Raw genomic sequence first — 17,679 nt, forward strand, 5'->3', positions numbered from 1 at the left:
TATAGCAAATGGCCACTTGCCAGGGAACCATTTACACAGTTGCGGAACCGATACCTGATTGCAAGGATCAAACCCCTGTCTAAGACCCACTTCTCTCAATTGTGCCATCTCTCACTAGTGGCAGCACGTTATGTTGCATGTCCCAATCTTTGCAGTTCCATATCCCTCCAATAACAGCCCCTGCCTAAAATTAGAGGAGTTGCATGTCAACGATAGAGCATTCTCTCTTCCCACAAGAGGTTGTAGAAATAAAAAAAAATTCTACAGTTGTTGGAACCTGTTTGGACAACACTGGCCTACAAGCATAGTTCTTGAACTGAATTAACAGAATCTATTTTTAAAATAAAGGATCATAAGATCCGTCAACAGCATCTAGACAGCTTATGGATTCTCTCATTGGATGAGGATAAGAATAAAATATAACGGAATACTGCAAAAATGGAAATAAAGATGTTCCTAAGATGTTAGGTATTACAGTTGTTGGCGCTTTCTCGTACTAGAACTTTATCTATGGACAGGGTTATTGTTGGTGGTAAAAGTGACTGAGAAGGTGAAAATTAAGTTTTTTACTAATGAAATCCTTGTGGAATGAAGAGTTCACTTGTGCTAATTGGGTTATGATAGGTGCTAATGTTTAGCTGAAATCAATTAAGAAAGGTGTCTTCCAGTTCAATCATGCATGGGTAAATTAAAGTGTTAGCCATTAAAGTGGTACACCCATTTAAAGAATTCCTCAAGCAATTAGTTTGCTTATACTGCACAGCATGAGCAAGAATAATTTAGCGACTCTTGTGAATTGCTTGTGTAAACCTATTTTATTTTATGTGCCATTTGTGGGTTGTCTGCCATCTTGGTTCCTTTTTGCCTTAGATATTGTTCCTCTAATGCAGCCTACAGTTGCCATTATGCCCCTGGCTTTGCAGATACGAAAGGGGCAGAGTCTCATCACACTGCACTTGCCCTGCTCCTAGTTCTGTTTAACTCTTTTGCGCACCTTGATGTAAATACATATCACAGGTGCTTGAGGAGTATAAAGAGTGGGCTCAGGAGCTGAGCCTGCTCCATACACACTATGGGACAAGTTTATCATTACTTTGCACCAGAAAACCAACTTTGTTCAACTCCACTTGTGCAAATTTTTTTGCCCAAATGGATTTTCTTGCCTGGCCTCTCCACTTTCCTCTAAAGGGGGCGTAGGGGGAAGCGGGGCCAGCGGCCCTTCCACATTTAACATTTTTACGTCAGTTTTCTGCAGTAAAAGAAAATATCAGTATAGGTGCATGGACTGCTGGATGCTGTGCTTTGGTAAATTCGAATGTTATTGTGAGAAGTGTTTGTTGTAAAATTGGGATATAGTGTTTGTGCTCATACAGTAGATTCCAGGTGCCCTTATTTTAGAGAAAGACATCCATGGCACTTGTGTATACAATGAATAGATACTGAATGAGATGAAACCTTCATGCCACAGGTTAATTGATTTGACACATGCACCGTAACCTAAAAAGGCACAAACTATTCTTTTCTTCCTAAAACATGGCGATGAAATAACCCAAAAGGACCTCTCTTGTGAGCTTGTAAACCCAGTAGTTTTCTTCACTGCGGGAACCTCTTTGATCCTCTGTAGAACTGCCGGGGAACCATACTGCTAACATAAACAAGGTCACACCGCACCGCTGCGTTATAAATCTACACCAAGACAAAGAAGTAACTGCATAAAATGGTGTTACAGCTGTGTAAAAAAAAAGCCTGGACAGGTATTTTATTAACACTTTTGTTGCAACAATTTTTTTTGCATTAGTATTTGAATGTATTTTAGTTTTTTTTATTAACTATGTTACTACAACACACAATCAACATACTATAGATTACATATTTAATTGTCATATCATATAATAAGTGTGACATGCTTTAGCGCTAAAGCCCGCCCATCAGAGCCGGTTACGTCACCGAACACACTGCCGGGCAGAAGTTTCCGCCCCGGCAGTGTGTTATTGAAAACAAAAGAACCGGTGCCCTGCGCGATCTAGCGCAGGGCAAGGGAGCGCATCGGAGCATGTGATGCTCAGATGCTAACCTCAGGGGGGCTGCCTGGGTGAAAATAACGGTATGTCCGGGTTCAGCTCTGAACCCGGGCAACCCCTTTAAGACTCTTGCGACACACATATGGATATGCCATCCTGGAGGAGCAGGACTACCTGTATAAACTGATTGGGCTGCTAGCACCACCTCATTCTACCAGCGGTGACAAACATTAGCAAAACAGAAAACTAGAGAACAATCAGTGAGGAAGGATAAAGATACAGTAATTGTCTGTGGCCACCACCAGCAGAATCGTTCCCTTTTTAAAAAGGCTGTCTTGCTCTTGCCTCTCCAACGCACCTGTTGTCACTTTCATTAGCATCAAAGAAGGTGGAAATTAATTTACAAGCGCTCATGCTTCCTAATTGGACACATTGATATCCCTGAACTTGAAGTGACTTGAGGTTAGGGTGCTGCCACACAATCAGGTTTTTAGAAGCATTTTTTGATGCTATAATCATACCCCTGTGAATTAGATTACATAAAATTGTAGTCACTGTGTTACATCTGTGCATTGTAGAGAGGTAATTTTTATGGTGTTTCCTATTGACTTTGGGTGATCAACACACCATAGAAGAACATATAAAAACTGGGATGACTCTTTCCATAGGAATGTTTTCCTAGAATTGTGGGCAGTATTGTTTTATATAGGGTGGCTTATATAGTAAGAATCCTGCTGCATACTTGTTCCCCTGTACATGCTCCTATTAGAATGTATGGGCTGCATTCAGAATGTCTGAAAAAGCCCTTCAAGGGGTTCATTGGTAATAATGCCATTTTACCAAGTGGCAGCAGCCTGCACAACTAAGCTGAGGATTCATACCTGCTCCCCACCGCTCTGGTCCTCCACGATTCCTCAGATGTCTCATTATTTTAGTCCCTCCACTGTTTTCTTCTGGCTCTGCATGGGCATTGTCACATGCTCAGCTGCAGCCAGTGACTGGCTTCAGTGGTGACATGGCCACAAGCAGCATGTCACTGCTGTACCCAGCAATTGGCTGTAGTGGAGCATGTGACCATGCCCATGCAGCACTGGAAGATAACAGTGTGGGGAACTGAAGATGAAGGCAGCTCAGAGGACCAGAACAGTGGGGAGCAGTTAAGTATGAATTCTTAAATTAGTGGGGCAAGTTGCTGGCAAATGATTGTCTGTCATTGGCACTTGGTAAAATAGGTAATGTGCCCATACACCTTCCATAGCTGCCAGCGAAACACTCATTCACCTGACAATTATCTCCCCCATACACATAAAGTGCATGCAAAAGTTTAGGCACCCCGTTGAAAATGAAATTATCTCCTAAAAGCATAAAGTTAAATAGGACACATTCCCTTTTGTATTTTAAGCAAAAACATATTTTTATTTTTGTCTTTTACTTTTTAAAAATAATAAAAAAGGAAAAGAGCCCGAAGCAAAACTTTGGGCACCCTGCATGGTAAGTACCTAGTAGCAGCCCCTTTGTCAAGTATCACAGCTTGTAAACCCTTTTTGTAGCCAGCCAAGAGTCTTTCAATTGTTGTTTGAGGGATTTTCATCCATTCTTCCTTGAAAAAGTCTTCCAGTTCTGTGAGATTCCTGGGCCATCTTGCATGCCCTGCTCTTTTGAGGTCTATCCACATATTTTCAATGGATGTCGTATATATCTGGACTTGATACTGTACCACATAAATGGTTAATATATAAAATGAGAATGCTTGGACTGGGGGAAAATGTCAGTATGTGGGTAAGTATCTGGCCTCAGTGCTAGGAAACAGAGGGTGGTTATTAACGGTGCACACTCGGATTGGGCCACTGTCACTAGTGAGGTACCACGGTGGTCAGTATTGGGCCCTATTCCCTTCAGTATATTTATTAATGATCTTGTAGAAGGCTTGCACAGTAAAATAAAAAAAAAATTGTAGATGACATTAAACTGTGTAAAGTAATGAACACGCAATAAGACAGTATACAGCTGTAGATGGATCTGGATAGATTGGAGGCTTGGGCAGATACGTGGCAGATGAGGTTTAACACTGACAAATGTAAGGTTATGCACATGGAAAGGAATAATGCAAGTCACCAGTACATACTAAATGGTAAAACACTGGTTAACACTGACATGGAAAAGGACCTAGGAATTTTGGTGAATCGCAAACTAAGCTGTAGAATCCAGTGTCAAACAGCTGTTGCCAAACCCAATCAGATAATGGGTTGCATCAAAAGGGGCATAGATGCCCGTGATGAGGACATAGTCCTGCCACTTTACAAATCACTAGTCAGACCACACATGGAGTACTGTGTACAGTTCTGGGCTCCTGTGAACAAGGCAGACATAGCAGAGCTGGAGAGGGTTCAAAGGAGGGCAACTAAAGTAAACAGTACCCTGAAAGATTATCAAAATTAGGGTTATTCACTTTAGAAAAAAGACGACTGAGGGGAGATCTAATTACTATGTATAAATATATCAGGGGGCAGTACAGAGATCTCTCCCATCATCTATTTATCCCCAGGACTGTGACTGTGACTGTGACGAGGGGACATCCTCTGCGTCTGGAGGAAAGAAGGTTTGTACACAAACATAGAAGAGGATTCTTTATGGTAAGAGCAGTGAGACTATGGAACTCTCTGCCTGAGGAGGTGGTGATCGTGAATTCACTAAAAGAGTTCAAGAGTGGCCTGGATGAATTTCTGGAGTGTAATAATATTACAGGCTAAAGCTACTAGAGAGGGATTGTTGAGTTATTCCAATTGCCTGATTGGAGTCGGGAAGGAATTTTTTCCCCTAAAGTGAGGAAAATTGGCTCAACTTGCAGGATAACAGGCTGAACTGGATGGACAGATGTCTTTTTTTCAGCCTTATTTACTATGTTACTATGTCCAGATCAGAGGACTGTGAGAGCCATGGTAAAACCTTCAGCTTGCACTTTTTGAGGTAGTCCATGGTGGATTTTAGATGTGTTTAGGATCATTATCCATTTGTTGAAGCAATCTTTTTTTAAACTTCAGCTTTTTTACAGTTGGTGTTATGTTTGCTTCCAGCATTTAATGGAATTTCATTGAATGCATTCATCCCTCTACCTGTGAGATTTTCCCTGTACCATTGACTGCATCACAACCCCATAGCATGATTGATCCACACCCATGCTTAAAGCGGACCTGTCACCAAAAAATGCAGTGCATTCTGACAGTATCGTGTTGTAGAATAGGAGAAGCTGAGCAGATTGATATATATTTTTGTGGAAAAAGATTCAGTAAAACCTGTAATTTATACATTTATATCACAGCTTTTTCTACCTTCTGTGAACAGCATTGGTACAGGATGGAGGTGTTTGATGGCATTGTGTGCATAAGTATACATAGAGATAGCTTTCAGTCACTGATAACCCCTCCTCCCTGTACCATTAGCACTTCACATGGCTGCAAATTTAAATGTAAAAATGTTATGTTTTACTGAATCTTTTACCACAAATATATTCACCAATCTACTCAGCTAATCCTGCTCTATAACATGGTGCTTTCAGATTACATAGCATTTTTTGGTGACAGGTCCTCTTTAATGGTTGGAGAGGTGTTCTTTTCATGAAATTCTGTGCCCTTTTTTCTCCAAACATACCTTTGCTCATTGTGGCCAAAGAGTTCTATTTTAACCTCATTGGTCCACATGAATTGTTTCCAAAATGCATTATGCATGTTTAGATGTTTCTTTGCAAACTTCTGACACTGAATTTTGTGGTGAGTACACAGAAGAGGTTTTCTTCTGATGACTTTTCCATGAAGAACAAGTAGAACAACTCCAGAGTCTGCTAAATCTTACTAAAGGTCTTTTGCAGTCAAGCGGGGGTTCTGATTAACTTTCAAGCAATCCTACGAGCAGCTGTCTCTGAAATGTTTCTTGGTCTTCCAGACCTTCTCTTGACCTCCACTGTTCCTGTTAACTGACATTTATTAATTATTTTTCAAACCAAGGAAATGACAACCTGAAAATACTTCTAATAGCCTTCTCCTGCATTGTGGGCCTCAACAATTTTGAGAGTGTTAGGCAGCTGCTTATAAGAACCCATGGCTCTGGAGTCTGGGTATTTATAAAGCTTTGAAATTTGAATCGCCTTGCCTTTCTTAACAATGATTGTGAAAAAGTCTTAACCCTAACAGGCTATGTAAGGTCTGAGACCTCTGTCAAAGTGAGCACTCAAATCTCCCTGGGTTCACATACTTTTGCAAGGTACTTATTTTCTTTTTTTAAATGTTAAAAAGTGTATTTCATCTTTAACTGTATGCCTTTTGGATATAAAATGTATCTTTAACTTGCTTAACTGTTCACAATAACACTCATTTTGACAAGGGGTGCCCAAACTTTTGCATGCCACTGAACATGTTCAGTTCAGTCAAGTGTGCATGTGTTTTCAATGGGGAATTATGGAAAACTGCTGCTAGAGAGGCTTGTCTCCCTGGAGAACAAAAGAATTGGGCGTTAAAATTCAAATCGTCAGAGCTTTTTATCCCCCTACAGTTGGTCCCGAAAACTGCAATAATAGCCTAATGTATATGGGGGCCGTTAGGGATGAAATGCTTTTTGTAATATACCCTAGCCTCGGTTTTGGTTGCAAATTCATTTTTGTGACCCATTCCTGAGCTGGCAGCATACTGATAATGATACAGTACCATATCTGCTGTGTTAAGGGTACTATCATGGTTGCATCTCCTATTTTGTCAAATAAAACTGATAGGGTCTCATTGAGCCACATGTCAAAGTTATTTTACAACTTGCAGCTGTATCTCCTTTAAAACATGTGCCGCACATTACATGCAGGCCGCATATCTGATCTGGCAACATTAGCTGAAACACAAAACAAGCAAAAGGAAGTGAGAAGGCCAACCGCTGAATACTTCGTGCAGCCCATTAAAATGCTTCTCTGACTCTTTAGCATACAGGTACACACTGTTGCACATGAGGAGAAATATGAATTGTATTAGAGAGGATGGAAAGATGATTTTAGAAAATTAAATGGACTCCTGCTGCTGAAAAGGAGGAAGTCAGTTGTCCACAAAGCGTATAAATTTGATCAATGTACTCTGCATGTACAGTGCATTCAGAAAGTCTTCAGAACCTTTCACTTTTTTCACATCATTCTGCACAGAGTACCCCATAGTGAGAAAGTGAAAACGGAATGTTCGAAATCTTTGTTAATTTATTGAAAAGGAAAAACGAAAATCTTGCATTGACAGAAGTATTAAGTACTTAGTTTACACATCTTTGGCAGTGATTACAGCCTCCAGTTTTTTTGGCTATGAAGCCACAAGGTTTGCACACCTGGATTTGGAAATTTTCTGCAATTCTTCTGTGCAATTCCTCTCAAGCCCTGTTAGGTTGGATGGGGACCGTCTGTGGGCAGCCATTTAAAGGTGTCTCCAGAGATGTTCAATTGGGTTCAAGTCAGGGTCTGGTTGGGCCACTGAAAGACATTCACAGAGTTGTCCCTAATCCACTCCCGTGTTGTCTTGGCTGTGTGCTTAGGGTCATTGGCTTGTTGTAAGGTGAACCTTCAGTCTAGGCTTAGGTCCAGAGCACTCTAGATCATGTTTTTATTAAGAATATTTCTGTACTTTTTTCCATTCAGATTTCCTTCAACTCTGACCTGTCTCCCTGTCCCAGCTGCTAACCCCACACAGCATGATGCTGCCACTACCATGCTTTACTGTAGGGATGGTATTGGGCAGTGCCTGATTTCCTTCAAACATGAAGCTTAGAATTCCAGAGAATCTTGTTTCTCACAGTCCTTTAGGTGAATTTTTGTGAGTCTTTTACTGAGAGGAGTCTTCTTTCTGGCAACTCACGGATTAGTGGAGTGTTGGAGTCATAATTGACCTTCTGGAAGTTTCTCCTATCTGCACACACATTCTTTGGAGCTCAGCCAGAGTGACCATTGGGTTCTTGGTCACCTCTCTTACCAAGTCCCTTCTCTCCTGATTACTTAGTTTGGTAGGGCAGCCAGCTATAGGAAGAGCCCTGGTTGTTCCAAACCGCTTCCATTTAAGAATTGTGGAGGCCACTGCAGTCTTGGGAACTTTCAGAGCAGAATAAATGTTTTGTACCCTTCTCCAGTTCTGTGCCTCCACACAATCCTGTCTCTGGGCTCTACAGGCAGTTATTTTCTTCTGATAGACTGGGGTGTGTCTTTTCAATTCATGTGAAATAAAATGAATTTACCACAGGTCGACTTTAAAATGTAGAACCATCTCAAAAATGATCAAGAGAAATGGGAGGCCCTTAGAGCTAAATTTCGAGTGTCATAGCAATGAGTCCGAAAATTTTTAGTTTTTCCTTTTTATAACATTTGCAAACCTTTCTAAAATTTTATTTTCCTGATTAAGGGGTATTAAGTGCAGATTTGATGGGGGTATTTTTATTTTATTTTAACACAAGGCTGCAACATAATAAAAAGTTAAGGGTCTGAAGACTTTCTGAATGCACAGTATGTAGGGAAATACTTTACAGGAATTAGTGAAGAAATCTAAAATATGTCTTATTTAAATAATATGTCATTTTCTGACAGTATATTCCCCTTAAAGTGAGTTTGCAGTTTTTTGTTTTTTTTTTCACCTTTTTGAAATTTCACCCCCACCTTGCTGTACCTGTTGAAAAATAGCATACTTAACTGGTTCCTGTTGCTCTGTTTAACTGAGGCAAGTCATTGGCTGCAGCGGCGCACATTGCCCTGCCCATCAGGAAGTTTACAGACAGCGACTGAAAGACCAGTGAAGGTAGCCAAAACAAAGCTACGAGTGAGTATGTTTTTTTTTCCACAGCAACAGCATGCTAGAGTTGAAATTTAAAAAAGTAAAAAAAAATATATATTTATCTGAACAACCTCCTCTAAAGGTTGCGTACAGTGCACTTTGGGAACTTGAATTTTAGGAACCAGAGTGAAATAACTAATATCTCCATTATTATGTAGAGAAAGTTAATACAAGCACTTACTAATGTATTGTGATTGTCCATATTGCCTCCTTTGCTGGCTGGGTAAATTTTTCCATCACATTATACACTGCTTGTTTCCATGGTTACGATCTCCCTGCAATCCATCAGCAATGGCCGTAGAAAAAACGCATCAGCCTATGTGAGCTCCCACGGTCCCGACCACCAGAGAGGCTGGCACTTTTTCCTATACCGTGCAAGCACGACCACCACTGATGGATTGCAGGGTGGTCGTAACCATGGAAACGAGCAGTGTATAATGTGATGGAAAAATGAATGGATAATAACAATACATTAGTAAGTGCCTTGTATTAACTTTCTCTACATGATAAATGCCATTTGTTGAAGTGACACAACCCCTATAGGTCTTTTACCAGCGACCTCAGGTGGGAAATTTGTCTGCCATACCTAAACATTTGAATGTGTAAACAAGTGCAAGATATACATTTAACGCCATAGCCACTATGATTACATGCAGTACAACTAAAACTGAAACCCCCTTTAAATGGAATATGTCATCCCAATTTTGGACCGTTATCTACAGTTATACATAAGTAGTACTGCAGATAAGGAGTTCAGATCAAAATGTTTAATTTCCCCACTGCCGCCCGATCTCCCGCTGTCAGCGCTCAGAGCTGCATTGAAATACTTGGTCACGACTGCTATGCATGCACATGAGTCCTCTCCATTATGATAGCACAGCACGGCAGTCCGGACTGTGTATCTCAGTGCAGCTTTGAGTGCTGACAGTGGAGGAATGACTGTCAGCAGGAAAATAAAAAAATAGTGATCTGGACTCCATATCTGCAGTACTACTCATGTACTACTGTAGTAGTAGTCCAAAATCAGGGTGACAGATTCCCAAAACCAGCCTCATGCTGTGTGCAAAACCACGTTTGTATTGCAGCCATTGCCAGAAATACGCTATCAAGTAGCAGTACTTTGGACAATATTCTCCCATAAATGCTGTCAGATGTCCATGGATCATTGCACCATTGAAGTGCATTACCACTATATTCAGTATCCGTGTCATATTGATCTTGAATATGACCATATCCTGTTTCTGAAATTCCACTATTTGCAATCTGCCTGCCTTCATTATTCACCGCACCCTTGTCTAAGCTCTTCCCTTTCTCCCCATTGTGACCTTCTTTTCTCTTTGTGCCACCACAACATTCTTGTCAGACGTTGGGTCCTTTTATTGGGTGGATAGCTTTGCAGCAGTGAGCAATCCAGATATCCTCAAATAATAATAAAAAAAACGGATTGAAAAACGTGGAATTTTCCGCACTCGTCCAGGAAATGAATATAAAAGTCTTTATTTCAGTTTTTGTTTTTCATTTTTTAAGTGTTAGGTCTATTTTCTCTGAATTGTTCCATTCCAGCGCAGTGTTCTACTGAGCATACAGTACATTGCATCACTTTTCATAGATCTCACTTGACATATGGTACTAATCCTTTATTTAGATGAATGGTGATAGATAAAAAAAAAATCATAGCTGGTGTCGATTTTTGCCAGGTTCTGTCGGCAATTATAGTAAATCTGTTGGGCAGTTGGAGGCCACTCCCTGCTAAGCCCCATTTACAATTCCACCAAAAGTGGTGACCGTGGCATAAAAATAAAAAAAATAGCAAAAAAACAAACAAACTTTTGCTGTGTACTGTTTAAATTGTTCTGCCATTTCTTGGAAATAGTCCTGTGCCTTCACGTGTCCTCCTCGTCGTCCAGGATTGAATGTAGGATGTTACGTCGTTATGGACAATAAGTCACAGGAGTCTTCAGCAGTGAATGAAGCCTTCATCTAATGTTATAACACATGAGGTCTAAAAAAAAAATACACAGAAAAACATTAGAACAATTTCCATTTTACCTATAGAAAAAATTTATTCCGTACATTATTTTCAGGTTCTAGGGTGTTGAGAAAATAAAAACCGATGTTGGAATACCAACCTTTTTATGAGAATATTTTCTTGTCAAACTCCAAGTAGTCAAAAAGCCTCCCGGATTGTCAATGTGTTTGCTGCTGAGTCAAAACATAATTTATAAGATGTTAGATAGAAATGTATAGCGATATGATACAGGGAAATATCAATGTTCCCATTGTGTAGTGTTCACTTGAAAATCTATAACCAGCACAACAGGGGCTTGCGGTGAAAGGAGAAAATTCAATATTCTATTTGTTACTTGCAGAGTCACGCCATTCACATGTCAGCATGGTCATTTTCATGTGCTGTGCCTCCCTCTGGCCTCTTCTCGTCTCTGTAAAGATTTTTTATTTTTTTTCCCAATCTGTTTCCAGTCCCTTTAATTCTCAAAATCTTCTCATTTTCTTAATGAATTTCAGATTAGACCAAAGCGGATGACTATAAAAAGCAAGAAGAGAAAACAGGAGATTAAATAAATGATGCATGGAAAACCTCCAGTTGTCTCACATACATCTTTGTGTATCTTTTCAGCCATGGAATTCCACGAGAATCTTAACTCCATCGGGGCGAAGGAAGGTTTAAAAGAGAGGAAGATGCTCAAGGCCATTGAGAGCTTTACTTGGAACATAACTATATTGAAGGTAGATATTAGTCGTGTTTCAGCTACATGATTTTATTTTCGCTCACAATGTTCCCTGCACATTTCATCACCGTTTGGCCATATGGCCCCTAACTGTCCATCAATGGGCAGATTACTCCTGTGTTCTCTTTCCTTCTGGACAGATTCGTCCCTAAGGCAGTGAAAAACCTGCCAGCAGCCTCCTAAATTTATACCCAAGATGTCACTTCTGGTGTTCTGAGAAAGGACATATAATGTTATTAGATCCGTTTTTGCAGCACATAAATTTATCCCATTGATTTTAGGACTACACTGCCTGTTTAGGTTTACTTGAAAAAGTAGGCAGGTGAAACCAAACGAAGCCTAAGGCCTTATGCACACGACCGTTGTGTGTTTTGCGGTTCGCAAATCGCGGATCTGTGAAGCACAGATGGCATCCGTGTGTGTTTCCGCAATTTACGGAACGGCACGGACAGCCATTGATAAACCTACCTATAAACCTACCTATTCGCAAAACCCCGGACAAGAATAGGACAGGTTATATTTTTTTTGCAGACCACGGAACGGAGCAACGGATGTGGACAGCACTCGGAGTGCTCTCTGCATCTTTTGCGCCCCATTAAAGCGAATGGGTCCGCATCCGAGCCGCCAAAATTGCGGCTCGGATGCGGACCAAAACAACGGCCGTGTGCATGAGGCCTAAGGGACATGGTTCTGCTTTCGGGAGTGCAATATTGGTGACCTCTCCTCAAAATACTGACTCATCCCCACTGATCAGCTGCGGCCTCCTCACAGAATACCAAGTGCAGAGCAGTACATTGTATAGTGGCTGTGCTTGGTATTGCAGCCCAGACCCATGTACTTGAATGGGGCCACCACCACCCCTCCCCCACCCCCCGTTTGCTGCACCATCACTCTGCCATATCACCAACCTGCACTCCATCCTCTTGTTTAAGAGTCCTTGAGATTTCAGATCTGATAGCGATGACACAGGGAAGCCAGCTGCACTGAATGTATTTGTACTGTCCATGGTGCACCGTAAACCTTCTTTTCATAACAATAAGAATAAGTATTTCTCAAGATTAGAGGACCAGGTTTTCGAAAGGCATGGTTATGTTTTGGGGCCTCAACCTTCCATGGCAGTTTGCTAATGGTTCTTCAGAAAAGTCCACCTTCTTCTATTGCTCTATGGTTCAGTTGTTATGCTCACTTGCCCATTGTAGTCACATGGGTCAGCTTGGGCATTGGCCAGTGTGCATCTACACAACCTCATACTTTGAATGCTGTGATGAACTGTGCGTTCTGTCACTATTCCATCATAGCCAGCCTTAACTTTTTCAGCAATTTGTGTTACATTAGCTTTTATGTGGAATCGGACCAGACAGGTTAGCCTTCACTTCCAACGAACCTTGACAACCTTTGAGCCTGTCCTCAGTTCACTCCAGTTGTCCTACCTTGAGCCCCTTTTTTGTTCTTTAGGTAACAACTGCATACCAGGAACACATGGAGATACTGTAACCCATTCATATAACCTTCACAATTTGACTCACTTGCTGCCTAATATATCCCACCTCCTGGCAGGTGCCATTGTAAAAAGATAATCAACTTTTAATGACACAATGCATACCTTTACTGTCAATTACACCATATGTTCTAAATGACATTATACAATATATTATTGAGGTCAAAGTCTTGCAGTTTATGTGCTTGTGAAACTGACTTTCATTGCAAGATCTAATCACCCACTTCAGCATCTTAACAATACATCTGAATTGGTTTCATTGTGGTTGAACAGTGACCTTTATCTGATCTGATTTTGTTTGCTGATAATGACAAAAATTCAGTGCATATCTGCCTTCCAGCAGTCAGACATTATCCTTAAGCCATTTATGAGCTCCGGCATTTAAAGGCAGTTTTAGCTATGACTGAAAAGATAGAAATGCGTAGCAAATTTAGAACATAGTGATGCGCTGATATGATGTTCCACATTTTACAAAGACTCTGGATTCCCGTGTTTACTAGTATGTTCTAAGAGTTCGTGGGAATCTGTGAAACAATCCAAAGGTCATGGCAGTCAGCACAGGATCAGTATGGTGAACAGGCAAAGTTCAGATCAGGCAGCAGAAGGTGAGGATCTAGGAAACAGACAGAAGATCGGTATACTAGCAGGCATATGGATTTTCAGCCTTCTTCCTTGGGAAGACATAGGTACAACAGGCAGATGTAGAAGACAGACCTTGCAGATGTTGAGGTACAGATGGATTCCAGATGAGCTACACTGTAGTCAGGTGTGAGAATGACAGGCGAAATCCCAGTGAAGAATCTGACTAGAGTTCCAGTAAATGGAATCAAGGCAGTCCCAGCACAAGTGGACTGGTAGATACAGGCAGAACATACAAGGACATTTTCTCAGAATGGAGCATGCCCACTTTAGGCTCCAAGGGTTCAGTGTCATACTGGATGGTGTAAGAGAGAGAGAGAGTTCCTGTTAATAGAGATCACCACCAGTGGCTTTTGCAGGTGCCAGACCGATATACGATACTTGTTTATCAAGGCTTGATGCAGGAATCTTCCTGCCGAGCCAGGGTCTAGCAAGGCATGAATACTAAACTGCATACCACTGCAAGACAAAGATACTAGTAACAACAATTTCGGAGAGAGCTGGTCTTAACCCAAGGCCATTTCTCCTATGGTCCCTAGGCCCAGATATCCCACCTTTGGGGCCAGGGGAGAGGACATAGTGTCCTTTGGCTCCGTGCCACAGGCATAAATCATTGGAACATCTGCGCAGACGCTCCTCTACAGAGAACTTAAGTCTATCTGCTTGCATTAGTTTTTAGACTGGAGTAGAAGATGGATGTGTCAGTGGTGCCAACAGAGAAGTTCTCTTGTCATGAGCGACTATTATGGCATGTTCCTGGAACCAAGTTCAATACGTGTAGCAAGAGAGAGAGAAAGTCGGGACATCACAACCCGCCAGTTCATCCTTGAAGTAGAACTCCTGGCAAAATGTTTATTCTCTGACCTGCTAGAAAGTGATGTCATGTGACCAACTCTGATCTCCAACTGACACAGGACAGGAAGTCAGTTACTTCTCTATTCATTCCTATAATACTCAGAGTGAGGCTCCCATAGGAATACATAGAGAAACAGACTTCCTGTCCACACATAAGATGCTGTGTCAGTTGGAGAGTCTGATTGCTGGTCACATGACACAGGTGAGAAGCATAAGGGAGGTGTAACTTAAAAATACAAACACTGGTAAGAAAACCACATTCACTACAGATTACATGATGTACCTTTCTAGCAGGTCATAGAATAACATTTTTTGTGGGAGTTCTTTAATAGGAGCTGACAGACCCTTCTAAAATGCTGCCACCAGAGCTCCATTGTTTCAGGCCAATCAGAGGACATGGTACGAAATTGTATGGCATATTGCCTGACTGAAAGTTTGCTCTGGAGAAGTTGGCAGAAAAGGGTACATCTGGGTTCTTCAAAGACTCTGCGGAAGTTGGCTAGTAACTCTTGCGGATTACTGGTTACTGAGTTGCTTCTCTCCCACAACAGATTAGCCCAGCCAAGGGCCTTGCCTGACAAGAGTGAAATCATAAAGACCATTTTGGCCCAGTCAGAAGAAAACCGATGTAGCTGAAGTTCAAAATAAATTGAGATCTTGTTCTTGAAGCCATGACTCGGCTTGGGATCTCATCATAGTGAGGGAATAAAGACGGACATAAACCAGATCCCCCAGCAGGCAAGACTTTAGGCAGACGTGAAGCTGTGGCTACTGTAGCAGTCTAAACGTTAAATCGGATCAACTTGCTTTGCACACAATCAAGCAGTCACTCATGCAGGTCACTCTGTTGATCTAGATGCTAGCATAACTTAGGTAAGGTCATCTGAAGTGGGTGATCGAGATCCATGGCCTGAGCAAACTGTTATGAGCAGTGAATGTTGACCCCCCCAAGCCCCCCCCACCCCACCCCGATTTGACTTTATACCAGACCTAAGGGCATTATCCGGTTGGGCCCCTGGTTTTCACCCTATATCCCCTACACAGGGATCTGGCCTTCGCTGCAGGAGAGCCACCATAACCATAAAAATGGTACACAGAGGTGATATCATTACAGACAGGATTAGAATGACAGGTAAGACAAGATCCACCATTCACAACAGGTGATTGTCACAGAGCATGGCAAGAAAACTCTCCTGTAGAAGTTAATGAGGTCTCCTCCTGACCATTGTGTCTAGGGCCCACAATCATGTTCTGGAAATAGAATAAACAAATCTGCAATAAAAAAATAAAAGAATAAATTAGAAAAAAAAGTATGTGTTACTATCTGGTTTGAACTGCTAGATAAAGTTTTCCTTCTGAATATTATAACAGTCTGGTTACAACCTCTTTTATCTGGAGATACTGAAAACACTTCATATGCTTTATATGACTGTATATACAGTGCCTTGAAAAAGTATTCATACTCCTTGAACTTTTCCACATTTATTCACATTACACCCACAAACTTACCGGTAAATATATTTTATTGGGATTTTATGTGATAGACCAACACAAAGTAGCATGTATGTGTGAAATGAAAACAAAATGATACATGGTTTAAAACATTTTTATAAATAAAAATCTGGAAAGTCTTGTGTGCATTTGTATTCAGCTCCCCCTGGAGCAATACTTTGTAGGACCACCTTTCGCTACAATTACAGCTAGCTGCAAGTCTTTTGGGTTATGTCAGCTTTGCACATCTAGAGGCTGAAATTTTTACCCATTCTACTTTGCAAAATAGCTCGAGATCAGTCAGATTGGATGGAGAGCGTCTGTGAACAAACAAGTCTTGCCACAGATTCTCAATGGGATTTAGGTCTGGACTTTGATCGGTCCATTCTAACACATGAATATGCTTTGTTCTAAACCATTCCATTGTAGCTCTGGCTGTATGTTTAGGGTTATTGTCCTGCTGGAAGATAAACCTTATTTACAGCCTCTACGAGGTTTTCCTCCAGGATTGCCCTGTTTTAGCTCCATCCATCTTCCCATCAACTGTCTCTAATGAAGAAAAGCATCCCCACAGCATGATGCTGTCACCATCACGTTTCACCTTGGGGATGGTGTGTTCAGGGTGATGTGCATTGTTCATTTTCTGCCACACATAGCGTTTTGCATTTAGGTCAAAAAGTTCAACTTTGGTCTCATCTGAGCAGAGCACCTTCATGACTTGACAAACTGCTTATAACTTGCTTTAAAAAATGGCTTTCTTCTTGCTACTCTTCCATAAAGGCCAGATTTGTGGAGTACATGATTAATAGTTGTCCTGTGGACAGATTATCCTACCTGAGCTGTGGATCTCTGCAGCTCCTCCAGAGTGACCATGGGTCTCTTGGCTGCTTCTCTTATTACTGCTCTCCTTGCCTGGGCTGTCAAGTTAGGTGGATGGCCATGTATTGGTAGGTTTACAGTTGTGCCATACTCGGATGATGGATTGAACAGTGCTCCATGAGGTGTTCAGAGCTTGGGATATTTTTTATAACCTAATGCTGATTTACACTTCTCAACAACTTTATTCCTGACCTGTCTGGGGTGTTCCTGGGGTTTTCATAATGCTGTTTGATCACTAATGTTCTCTAACAATCCTCTGAGGCCTTCACATAACAGCTGTAGTTATTCTACATAGTGACATACATAGTACATAAACCCGTCTGCATGTCATAGCAGAGAATGAGGCTTCACGTCAGCCACCACTGCAACAGTCCATTGGCATATATTTAGGCCCAGCACACACACAGGCAGAGGAGAGAGGTCCCGTAACAGAGAATCTGTCTTCATGTCAGCAGAGAATTAGTCTGCATGTCATAGCAGAGAATGAGGCTTCACGTCAGCCACCACTGCAACAGTCCATTGGCATATATTTAGGCCCAGCACCCAGGCAGAGGAGAGAGGTCCCGTAACAGAGAATCTGGCTTCATGTCAGCAGAGAATCAGTCTGCATGTCATAGCAGAGAATGAGGCTTCACGTCAGCCACCACTGCAACAGTCCATTGGCATATATTTAGGCCCAGCACCCAGGCAGAGGAGGGAGGTCTCGTAACAGAGAA

The 17,679-nt window shown here is 41.5% G+C and overlaps 1 protein-coding gene across 1 annotated transcript in view; it reads left to right on the forward strand.

Annotated features, from left to right (window-relative positions):
* The window catches only part of PLCL2 (phospholipase C like 2), a 216,024-nt gene that overhangs the window by 184,747 nt on the left and 13,598 nt on the right, over positions 1-17,679 (forward strand). The window contains exon 6 of the mRNA XM_044294066.1: positions 11,490-11,599. Coding sequence (XP_044150001.1) covers positions 11,490-11,599 — 110 coding nt within the window. The remainder of the gene's footprint in view (positions 1-11,489; positions 11,600-17,679) is intronic.

This window comes from Bufo gargarizans, chromosome 5 (assembly GCF_014858855.1).
Source record: "Bufo gargarizans isolate SCDJY-AF-19 chromosome 5, ASM1485885v1, whole genome shotgun sequence".
Lineage (NCBI taxonomy): Eukaryota > Metazoa > Chordata > Amphibia > Anura > Bufonidae > Bufo > Bufo gargarizans.